This window comes from Mus pahari, chromosome 19 (genome assembly GCF_900095145.1).
Source record: "Mus pahari chromosome 19, PAHARI_EIJ_v1.1, whole genome shotgun sequence".
NCBI lineage: Eukaryota > Metazoa > Chordata > Mammalia > Rodentia > Muridae > Mus > Mus pahari.
Genome location: NC_034608.1, coordinates 78,081,312 through 78,093,933, shown reverse-complemented (window position 1 = coordinate 78,093,933; position 12,622 = coordinate 78,081,312). Strand labels below are relative to the sequence as shown.

The 12,622-nt window shown below is 35.2% G+C and overlaps 1 protein-coding gene across 5 annotated transcripts in view; it reads right to left on the bottom strand.

Moving 5' to 3' along the window:
* Spock3 (SPARC (osteonectin), cwcv and kazal like domains proteoglycan 3) overlaps positions 1–12,622 on the bottom strand; it is a 370,262-nt gene that overhangs the window by 188,404 nt on the left and 169,236 nt on the right. For all 5 annotated transcript variants that reach the window (XM_021218629.2, XM_029532098.1, XM_021218628.1 and 2 more), the window contains one exon: positions 5,137–5,251. In XM_021218629.2, coding sequence (XP_021074288.1) covers positions 5,137–5,251 — 115 coding nt within the window. The remainder of the gene's footprint in view (positions 1–5,136; positions 5,252–12,622) is intronic.

Genomic DNA, 12,622 nt, shown 5'->3' with positions numbered 1-12,622 from the left:
AAAAAAAAAAAGAAAGAAAGAAAGAAAGAAAGAAAGAAAGAAAGAAAGAAAGAAAGAAAGAAAGAAAGAAAGAAAGAAAGAAAGAAAAGAGTGGTGAAGAGTTGAGACTAACAAGCACTGCACAGCAGGCCTAGCTCAGCCTCTTGCCACTGTTCTTTTTGTCCATGCTTCTTCTATGAGTCTTACCTCAACATGAGTATCTATCTCAGCTGACATCACTCTGCCAATCATCCAGAGTCTGAGTTAGTGGCAAGAAGCAGCATCACACCACCAGACATTTTTCTCTCTATGGAGTCCTGGCAAATGCAGCTCAACTATGCAATGTAAGTCAGACCAACACATGCATGTGGTTTAGCAAAGATTCCTCATTCAGGTGCTTGCTTTAACAAAACATCCTTTCCCCTAAGTCTACTTCAGCTAAACATTCTTTCACCAGTCTGCCTTAGTCTTTCACCTGTGTCCTAGTCAGGAAAACACTCCTCTACAAATTTGCCCCAGCAAAATACCATCAAACACAACTGATTTTCCAAAGAACCCTTAAGTTTCCATGTCAGCACATAGACACAATTTGCCCAGAATCACTCTTTTTATTGATATAACTGCAATGCTGAGTGAGGTATAAATAACAATCATTTCTTAAAATTCAAAGAAAATGTGAACAAGTCAGTACCTATAATTTGGCTGTACAATAGTGGAGAGCCAAAGCAGCCAACATTACAAAATGTCCAGTAAACTAATGAAAGCTTGAATGGGTTAATTTATTGTGAATGCGGTGAACATTATGAAAGAAGTTTGAGACCTTAAGGCAAACGAGAAGATGCTGTAATGTAACATTTGGATAGGGATTTAGGAAAAAGATCTTTGAGTAACAAGACTCTTCCAATACTTTAGGCTACCGCCAGGGGGATCCATTTCTTTTTAGTGTTAGGATAAGATTATATCAGTATAAAAATCTGATATTATAGTTTCTATTCCTTTTCATTCCCTATTATACCTCAGGATGTTATCATACCTCCAAATGTAATCTGTTTTCTCCCATATTAGCTTTGTTGTTGATCAGCCTGCATGCGGAAATTTTAGTTCCTAAAGGGCTATGTACACATGGAGTTTGTGCTGACTTCTCAAGTCATATAGACTATTAATCTTAGTATCAAGTTATTTATTATTATTATTATTATTATTATTATTATTATTATTATTATTATTATATTGTTTTGTGGATTATCAATTTGTCTTGTGTGAATGCTGTTTGTATATAGTATACCATTTTAAGTATTTGCTGTCAGTCACAAAACACTAAATACAGTTTACATACACCACTGAAATTTGCCAGTTTAAATCCTAGAGATCTTCCTCATTCTACTGGTCACTAAAGGAACTGCAGCTGGTACTTCTCACGTTGGTTTAATAGCTTTCACTGAGCAAAATTTATGCTTTTTTTTTTTTTTTTTTTCTGACCATCCTTACCATGGAAAATGGATACCGAGTTTCTTTTTGTCTGTAGTTTATTAAAATTATCTTTAAGTTTATCTATTTATTTATCGATTGATTGATCGACTTTGTGAGAGGTTTGGGGTGTAGGTATGTGCCTTTAGTTGCTGAGTCATCTTCTGGGGTTGTAGTTAAGTCATCACAGTGAGGTAGCATGGTTATGGATAAGCTTAAATATCAATCTCAGCAAATAGAGTTGGGATTTTACTAAGGTTCTTGAAGTCAGGAAGAAAGAGCCAATGAGGTCTTTGAAAAGTCTGAACTGTATGCCTGGAAATTTACTATGATTGGTATAACTTGTAAAGGTCATTTTTCACTTTGATTTTAATTGATTAAAAAAATAAATTAAGAAATAAGTCATTCATTACTCTTATTTTAATATAATGGGCAGATTTGCGAGCCTGATTATTTATACGTACAACATGTGGATTCAGTGTCTACACGGGCCAGAAATGGATATCAAACCCCCTTGAAATGGAGTTACCAGTATCAGCTGTCCCATGTAGCCACTGAGAACAAAACCTGATTTCACTGACAGAGCAGAAAACTCTCCTACCTACTGAGAAGTCTCTCTAGCCCTAATTCTTGCTTATAAATAAATGATTTGATCCAAGCTCTGCAACAAAGGTGACAAATCTCATTTGAAAGCAATTTGACACCATTTGCTTACTTATTGTTCAAGTCAAACTCTTTACTCGACATTTCACACATGAAATTCTACCATTTAAAACTGTGAAGATTAAGGGTAAAAGCTTTAGAAAATTCAGAAATCTTTAGGATTCTAGGAAAATAGGTCAATAACAAAATGTCTAGACTACAGGATTTCCATTGCTTTATTTACAAAAAACAGTCATGATTGAAAGATAATGGACACTGGCAACTCTGGTCTGACAATTTTGTGAATTTTTCCAGAACACTAATATCATACACTTGTGATTTAAAAAATCTAAATTCTACTCTTTAAGGTCTGCAGTCACTGTACCAATATAACAGACTTCTATCTCAAAACTATGAAGTTTTCTGATTATTTTTTCCCATCTGTCTGTGTCTAACTATTTGACACCATATAACCGGCATCATATAATAGAATTTCTAATCCAAGGAGAGTATGAAAGGAGGCATTATACACATACACATACACACACACACAAACACACACACACACACACACACATATATATATATATACATCAAAAAGCAAATATTTATGTTTATAATGTTCATATGTATGTATATATGTACATGTTCATATATATGTTTATATATATATATATATTTCATATATAAATAAAGTTCAAAGTTCATAAATACATTGTTTTTAATAGCTGAGTAGTACTCCATTGTGTAAATGTACCACAGTTTCTGTATCCATTCCTCTATTGAGGGACATCTGGGTTCTTTCTAGCTTCTGGCTATTATAAATAAGGNTGCTATGAACATAGTGGANCATGTGTCCTTATTACCAGNTGGAAGATCTTCTGGGTATATGCCCAGAAGNGGTATTGCTGGNTNCTCCGGTAGTACTATGTNNAATTTTCTGAGGAACCNCCAGACTGATTTCCAGAGTGGTTGTACAAGCTTGCAATCCCACCTGCAATGGAGGAGTGTTCCTCTTTCTCCACAACCTCGCCAGCATCTGCTGTCACCTGAATTTTTAATCTTAGTCATTCTGACTGGAGTGAGATGGAATCTCAGGGTTGTTTTGATTTGCATTTCCCTGATGACTAAAGATGTTAAACATTTTTTCAGGTGTTTCTCAGCCATTCAGTATTTCTCAGTTGAGAATTCTTTGTTTAGCTCTGTACCCCATTTTAATGGGGTTATTTGTATTTCTGGAGTCCAGCTTCCTGAGTTCTTTGTATATATTGGATGTTAGTCCTCTATCAGATTTAGGATTGATAAAAATCCTTTCCCAATCTGTTGATGGCCTTTTTGTCTTGTTGACAGTGTCTTTGCCTTACAGAAGCTTTGCAATTTTATGAGGTCCCATTTGCCAATTCTTTGTACAAGGAGATAAGAATGGATAAACTCATTTTTATTCCTTAATATTCATTTTCTCCATCTCTTGGTTTTCATGGCGGCTAGTTTCATATACTACCTACCCTACCCTACCAGTAAGCACTGGATCTAGTCATTCTTTTATGTTTTAGTCTAGATAGGGTCTTATTAAGTAGTCCACATTGGATATAAATTCTGCTCTCTACCCTTGGCAGATTTAAAATATATGATTCTACTTCCTCACATCTGAAGAATCTAGAGTGAGATGCCTGTCTTTAATATATTTGTATGCAGGTCTACTAAATCAAACATTTCAATTTCCTTCCTAAACTATGCTTGAAGCAATGTTCCTTTGTTAGTTTTATTTAAAATCAATATGTAAATTAATCCACTTTTACTAAGAAAGGTATAAATAGGATTCCCTGAATGTAATAAGGACAATACATCACTTCTTTCCATTGGTTAGTTCCACTGGGATTGTGTTGAATGCCAGTTTTTAAATCTTGGTACCATGTTGCACAGACTATTTGTAAATGAATGACTCTTCTCAAAGTAAAACCAACTATACAGGGATAATGAGACTTGTGATGACATGATGTTTATAACCCAGTCAGTGCCAAGGAACATTTGACTGCTTGAGTGTATGGCAGCAAGGACACCACAGATAGGAAGGATTCTTAAAGAAAATGTCCTTTGATATTGTCCAAAATCTCCAGATTATGATTTTTAAGCTTTTATCATAAACAATTACAAACCAATTTTTCTTTAAGTATATATATTTTATGATGTATACTAAGATGTGTTCATAGCTATAAGTAAGAATAAGTTGTGGAAGTTAGGTTCCAAAAAGATAGTGTTGATGACAATGGCCTAAATGACAGTTGAGGTTAAACCAAGCAGAACTAAACCAGTGTTGAGCAGATGATTTCTTTTGGCTAAACCTAATCAGAACATTCCATAGGCATCTTTTAAGACTGTTTTTTTTTTGTTTGTTTGTTTGTTTGTTTGTCAGTTTTTGGTTTTGTTTTTGTTTTTGTTTTTTTTTCTTTCTGGGAAGCTAGTACTTACATTATCCACTCTCAATGGTCAACTATATTAGTTTAAGGGGTCTTGGTTCTCAATTAACCTCAATATCGTACAGTAGAATAAAGTTTCTATTGTAACCCCCCTGGCATTTCTGGCTCCTTGTCCCCCACACCTTATCAATAAGACTGGCAAGGCTTTTCCCACCAGGTACTGGTCTCTATTCTCCGAGATAGCCTAGCAGTTTGTCTTCCTGCCCCACACCCCAGTAATGTATCTTTCTATTCACAGAGTGGTCCAATTCAGAGGTTTCACTGAAAATCACTTACAGGGGTATGCAGATTGCAACTATTGTTCAAATTTTTAAAAAAGCAAATAATTCAGATAAAATACTTTAAATTTATCTGTTCGAAGTCAGCTTTGTATAATACACTTAAAACTATGTAGTCCCTAGTAACTCCAATTGACAAGAATGCTTAATTCATTTCTATCATAACTATACACCAAAGCTTCTGGAACCATTTAAACAAATACCTTTATCAAGTATTAACAGATATTGGTAATTACTTATATCATGTCAAGTAAAACTGCTCTATTAGTAAAATTTCATTACAGAGTGTTTACCTGTGTGTGAGCCTCCGTTGACTGATGCACAGTGCTGTCTGGGCATCCTGAGTAATGCAAACTTTGTGGCGGCTGCACTTCATCTTTAAGCATGGGTCCTTAGCAGGATCGAAAGCTACAGAGAGGAATGGAAAAATGAATAGAGATAATTTTCATGATTCTGTAAAGGAAGATATATAATCTTGTCAAACATTTAGACTTTAAAGTTTGTTCCATTATTTTGTGGTATGTTTTCTCAACTTTGATAATTTTATGCATATAAATAATATATTTTGATCATATGCACACCCACCACCTCCTATTGTCTTATTCCTGATCATGGTCATGGAATTTTACTATATTTGTCTGTGAGATATTTTGATATTTTTATTCTACAGATAGTTGTATCTACTTCTAACCTTGTAACTCAGACAGGATCACTGTTTAGTTCTGTCTCACTTATTCTACTCAGAAATTAAAATTCATAAGGTACCATATTTGGAAAGTATATAAGAAAGTCGATCCCAAACTACTACTATCATGAGGAAGGGAATAAAGAATAGGTTTTGTCTGGAGTTATTTTGAGGGACCATGACCTGAGAACATAAAAAATGTTATCCCAAATACCACGTTACAACATGGAAGCAGTTTCATGAAGTTTAATAATTTTACGGAACAAGTAAAATCAGAAGAAAAAAAATAAAGCAAGTTGTTTACATCAGAGAGGTGGTAAAAGCAGGAAGCAGGAAGTTTTCCCAAAGTCTAAGATGGTATCTCCTCATGACCTTCTTAGGTTTTGGGGGTTGGTAAAAGATAGTGGTTGCCACAAGTTAATAGATTTCAAAAGCTTTTTTCTGGCATAGAGGTGGTCATGGAATGGCTCTTCAGGATACTGAGCAAGCCTAAGGCAACTAGATTATAGACCTGAAACATTTCAACCTCCCCACATTGGTATAGATTTAAAGTCTTTGCAAGACACAGATCTTTTCCAGAAATTTCTGTTGAAATGGAAAGATTAAAACTATTCTTCAGTTTAGTAAAGATGGAAAGAAGAAGTGGTGCTATAGTACCATATTTGAAATTGACAGAAACTTTGTATTACATAGATGCTAGTTGCTATACTAAAAGCATATAAATCTTTATAGGTAAAGATGTAATTATCACTGGTAATTCATTGGATACTAAATAAAATCTGCACTATGGGCTTTAACTTGATCTGTACAAAGTGAGCTATGGACAATATAGACTTAAAACTTTGTAGCCCTAGGAATTCCAATGGACAGCAATGCTTAATCTATTTCTGTTTTGACTATACTACCCCAGCTTCTGTAGCCATTTAAAGAAATACCTTTATCAAGTGTCAAGAGATAAAGTAATTGTTTATATTTTGTCAAAAAAACTGGTCTATTAGTGTGCATGGTCTGAGTGCATCATAGATGTACTTATAGGTTGCTTTTTCACTTATGGCTTGCATCTGCATACCATTGCAAGCAATGACTTTAGGTTGTCACTAAGTGACTTCCAACACAAATACATGATGTAATGTTAGACAAACTTTTTATTAAAACATGTCTACATAAACATATGGACAATACTTAATATTTAAAGTTTATAATCAGTATTTTACAATGTATTTACAAAGGGTTAATACTTCAACAATTTTAAGCTACTAAATATCACCTATCTATGACTTCTAATTTGAATGACTATTTTTCATTTGTCTCAGAATTACATATTCAAGGAACAAACATTGGTGTGGTGTTTGAGATTGAATTATTATATGATGTATAATATGTTAGAGGTTTAAAATTATATAGCAAGAATTACTACTTCATGCTCTTATGTCACTAAATATTATTCTAGTTCATGTACTCACTAATAGATAGCCATATTGATAGTCTTCACCTTTACTTATTCACTTTTCTCTGTTTGTTTCCTTCCTCCCAACTTCATGTAATAATTGACGACTATGACTTTTGATATTGTTTTTGGATGTGTTGTTAGGCCAGAGTACTAGTTTTTATAAATAATGTGTGACATCAAGTGTACAATTTGATTGAAAGTCAAAGTTAGAGAAATAAATTATGAAAGATAGGAGGGGAGGCCCTAGGTCCTGTGGAGTCTTGAAGACTCAGTGTAGGGTAATGTTAGGGCACTGAGGTAGGAGTGGGTAGGTAGAAGGGGGTATATCCCATGAAAAAACTATAGCCAAGTAAATAAAGAATAAATAAATAGAATATTTAGAATACACAAAATTGTTTGCCTGGCTGCAGGAGTACTCACTCAATATAATCTGTGCATTGGTATTAAACTTTTCCATTTTAAGATGAGGATAAACTCAAATTGACATATAGTACTCAACTGAAATTTGGCTTCATAAAGATATTAAATATTAAATATATTTAGATAATCACATCAAGCAATAGATATTTCAATAATCAATAAATTCACAGAAATATGCTTATCAAGTATATAATATAAACCCAAGTATAAACAAGCAAGAATATATAAACCTAACAATAAACAGTTTTGCAAATTCTAATTTAAGATTAAAAAAAGGGTTATTTAAAATGTAGCATTAAGTTATAGTGTTAATGGATTATTAATTTATAGATGCATTATGTTCTAATTAAGCAGTCAATAGAGTAAATATGCAAATATTTATTTGCTCAGAATTAGACGACTTAATATAAAAAGTCTACTTATGGATAGCTTTTCATTTCCCTACTTGACTGTACAAGACTTCACCTAATTTATATTTAAAAAGAATGTGTAAATATTACTTTTTCTGTAATATCATTTCCTTGTTTAAGTGTCTGCATTATTTCATTCCAATTTGTTTGTTTGCTTTGTTTTGATTTCTAAAGAGAGTGCAGAGATAGAGTGGAGCAGAGATGAAAGAAAGGCCATCCAAAGACTGTCCCACCTAGGGATCCATCCCATGTGCCAACACCAAACCGAAACACTATTGGCGAAGTCAAGAAGGACTTGCTTACAGGAGCCTGGTATAGCTGTCCCCTGAGAGGTTCTGCCAGAGCCTGACCATTACAGATGTGGATGCACACAGCCAACCAGCCGACTCAGCATGGACCTCAATGGAGAGGTTAGGGGAAGGACTGAAGGAGCTGAAGGGGTTTGCATCCCTATAGGAAGATCAACACTATCAACCAACCAGACCCCTCAAATTTCCCAGGGAATAAACCATAAAACAAAGAGTATACATGGAGAGACCCATGGTTCCAGCTCATATATAGCATAGGATGGGTGTGGGGAGGCCCTTGGTACTGTGGAGTCTTGAAGACTCAGTGTAGGGGAATGCTAGGGCACTGAGGCAGGAGTAGGTAAGTAGGTGGGGATGCACCCTTATAGAAGCAGTGATGATACTATGATGAAAATATACTGTAAGAGAAAAATTATTTTCAATAATAAAGCCACAAAAGCTCACACCTTAGTAGTAATTCCTTAGTATTGAGAACTCAGTAAATTAAAGTGTTAGTTGCAATTCTTGCACGGCAAAGAATAATTTGTGCCTGTTTTTCATTACTTGTCTATAGGAAATTAGGATTTAGATAGACTTTTAAACTCAAACAATTATCCCCTGAATCTTTTAATAAAATCTTCCACTAAAGCAAATGCAGATTGAAGACATCTTCATCTATACCACAATTGCTAGGTATTCAGGACAATTGTTCCATGGTAAATTTTCTTCTTCAGGGGCATTTTTCTTGACTAGACTCTGTTCATAAATACTTGTCATGGTGGCAGAATTGTTTTCCTCATATTCTCTTGGTTCTTGATAACTCAACACGTCATTTTCTTCTATTATATTTAACCGCAGCATGTTTATGCCCCAGGGATGCAAGGTTGTATTTTTACTGTTGTATTCTACACAGATCCCTTCCAGGGACCCCATTCCTGCACAGTTGCTGGGGCTCTATGGATCTCAGGCTGTTGAGCACTCATGTGAAGCTGGGAGTCATGGAAGAGCTGAGAAAGGAGTAGGGACCTGCAGAATGGATCTAGCCCAGGGCCAAAGGGGAAAAGAGGTGAGGGCTCTGGCTGGGTCTAGCAGGGAAGAGAGTCATTGTCTTGTTGACATGTGACTGGCTTGGTGGTCCTCATAGGAGCGCTGAGAGGTCATCCACTGGAGATAAGGACGCTGACTCTTTAGGTGAAAGCTTTCTCCACTGTTCCCCACTGCGGATCCGATGAAAAGAGACAGTCCATAGTTTTAAGACATTTATTGTCCTGAGAGAACATAGATTAGTAAAAACAATACCCTACTTCTAAGGGGAGGTTTCCGGAGCCATAATGAGACAAGCTAATAGCTAGCAGGTGATCATCCTGAAATGGCCTTTTAGGATTTTTATATAATCTGTGACAGGTGTGCCCTTATTAAGCAAGGCTGTAAGGGAATCATTTTAGGAAAGATTCCTGCTATTAATATGCTTTTCTGTTATTATTAAGCATATATAATAATCACTAGGTAATAGCACAGCCCTTTGGAGCAGATCTCTGCAGATCCACTAAGATGTACTGGCTTATAGTGATGCTATATAGATAAATAGGTGACTTAAGACTTTATGATGCTCCTATAAGAATTCCTAAAGTTATAACAATGATTATTAAGCTCATTTATAGTGGGACTGCTATTAGGTCTTTTTCTGATAGTCAAAATTATGATGAGAACTCTGCCAGTTTCCTAAGTGTCACCAGTTAATTGCTCTTAGATGGTAACCAGACTTTCTCCTACTCAGAGCACATTCTAAGAGGTTGTAAAACAATTAGCCAAAAGGTCATAAAAGGGAACTAATGATTTCTTATAGGTGCTAGAACAGAAGATATATTAAGTGGGTCAGCTACAACAGCATAGTAACTTAGACTTAGATAAGTAGACTTTTTATTATACAGCAACCCTAAATTTCTCATAAGACAAAGTCTTACCCTTGAATCTTGTAAGACAAAGTCTTGCTCTCTGCCTATGCGCGTCCCCCTCTATTTCCTCAAGAAGAACCAACAAGAAAGAAGACCCCTCCTCAAAGACCTGGCCCCCCCAGCAGGGAGGGCCTGAGGAGGCCTTTTGCTGGGACGACTGTCTGCGAAGGGGAGTTTATTGGCTAAGCCTCCAGACTTTTAGGTACCTCACTGAAATGGAGATCAGTCTTGTGGCTAAGTGTGTGGTCATGTCCACTAACTCTGGAGGGGCTTGGGGTGTTGCCCTTACATGACTGATGGCCACAAATTAAGGAGGGCTGCAGCCTCATGTAAGGAGTCTAGTGTCTGGGAACCAGACAAAATACCTATGGTTCGTGCAGGGTCACATCCTGTTCTCAACCAGGGACCAGGCTGTCTTTGATGGTCCTACAGGCACAAACCATCAAACAGGACAAAACACATTAGGAGGAAAAGGGTCCCCAAAGTATGCAAAATAGTCAGGAACAGCCCCTCCTTCCACTGTGGGGAGTCCCACAAGAACACCAAATTAAACTCAGCCATAACATATGCAGAGGACTCATGTCAGACTCCTAAAGAAAACTAACATTAAAGAAACATGCTTATATCAAACATATCTAGCCCATTAATGTTTTTATTCTCTATAGATTTCTTCCTCATGAAGTAAGGCAGGGTTGCTAATAATTATGATTATTGGCATTAGAAAATATCTAATGGCTATTGTGCATGAGAGCATGGAAATAGAACATTAATAACTGCTTTATGATTTCAGTTTCTGAAGGTCTCTTGAGGGACTGAGGCAATCGATCAGTGGAGTGAATCAGATTGCTTACAAACATGCAGACTTGAGTTTGGATCAACAACTGCCACATAAAAAGCAGGCATGTTTATGCTTCCTAGTAACTCAGCCTTGGGAGGCAGAGATACTCAGACCTGATAGACACAATTTCACTAATTCTCAGTCCAAACAAAATAAACAAAAAGTTTCAAGTTCAATGAGAGACTAAGTGTAAAAGGGAATAAGGAAGAAAGAATATAAAGAAGATATACAATAACCTCCTCTGACTTCTACAAGCCTGTACACAGGTACACATACCTTTACACCACCTTGAATGAGCTGTACGTACACACAGACAGACACAAAGACACACAGAGACCCCCACAGATACACACACACACACACACACACACACACACATGCACATACACACACATACAGAGAGAGAGAGAGAGAGAGAGAGAGAGAGAGAGAGAAGAGAGAGAGAGACAATTTCTACACACAAGTACATTTAAAATTGTGGAACACTCAATAAAATCAAATTTTTGTGAACATATCTTCAAAACGAAAAAGAAAAGGGGGAATCCTATTACGAAATTTGGGTTAAGGCAAATTCCTTAGGTTGTAGAGTGGAGACACATTGAGTAATGATAAATTTTAATAACTGAGCTACGTTTACTTTTGAGACTTAGCAATAACAATAGAAATTGCAAATCTAATAGCATGGCTATTTCTTACCATAAAAAATAGTGTTAAAATTTAAAGGTTTAAAAATAAACATGCACACACACACACACACACACACACACACATATATATATATATATATATATATATATATATATATATATATATATATTACAATAATCATTTTTAAGCATTGGGAAATTAGGCAGATTAATCTTAGTAGATTAGATTAAGTATATTAAGTAATATTAGAATATTTTATATTTTATTTAATATTTCTTGCTAGCAAAAGTATATTAATGAATTCAATATTTATCTAAATCACTAAAAATGTAAGGCATGTTTACATAAAGCATATCTTGCTCATTGATTATTTTTCTCTACAGCTTTCTCCCCCAGTGAGAGAAGACTGTGAATAATTATGCTTATTGGCATTAGACAGGATAAAATGGCTATAGATTATGAGAGCTTGCAAATATTAAATAACATAAAAGTGTAAAGAAACATCGAAGTATATAGTATAAGCTGTGAGTTCTTTTAATCTTTATTTTGAGAATGCAATGTTATTATATAACTTTAGCATATTTTGTGTGTTTGTTTGTTTTATTTTTACTCATTCTTTGAAAAGTTCCAAATATCTATTTTGGTCATATTCATTGAACTTTTCCTAAATTTCAAAAGACCTACCAACTAATAAAAAATTATGGTATCAAGAAAGTAAAAAAATACCACCAACTAATATAAAAATATGGTATCAAGAAACTAAAAATTACATTAATAATAATAATAATAATAATAATAATAATAGTAGTAGTAGTAGTAAAATAAAATAAATAATACATTTATGTTTTTAAATTTATTTACTTAAAGATATAAAATGTATAAGTATAAAAATAAGAGATATACATAATATATTAAAATAGAACTTTTCTTCATCAAAGAAATTTAAGAATCAGTTAGTAGGCACTGCCGGGGAAAGAGCAGACTGGTGAGGGGACCCGCAGCAGCTGGACCCGATCGTCCTGCGCCTCTCCTGCCCAGGAGGGGTGTTCGCCTGGCGGCTGTCCGCAGGCTGATCCAGCGCCCAAC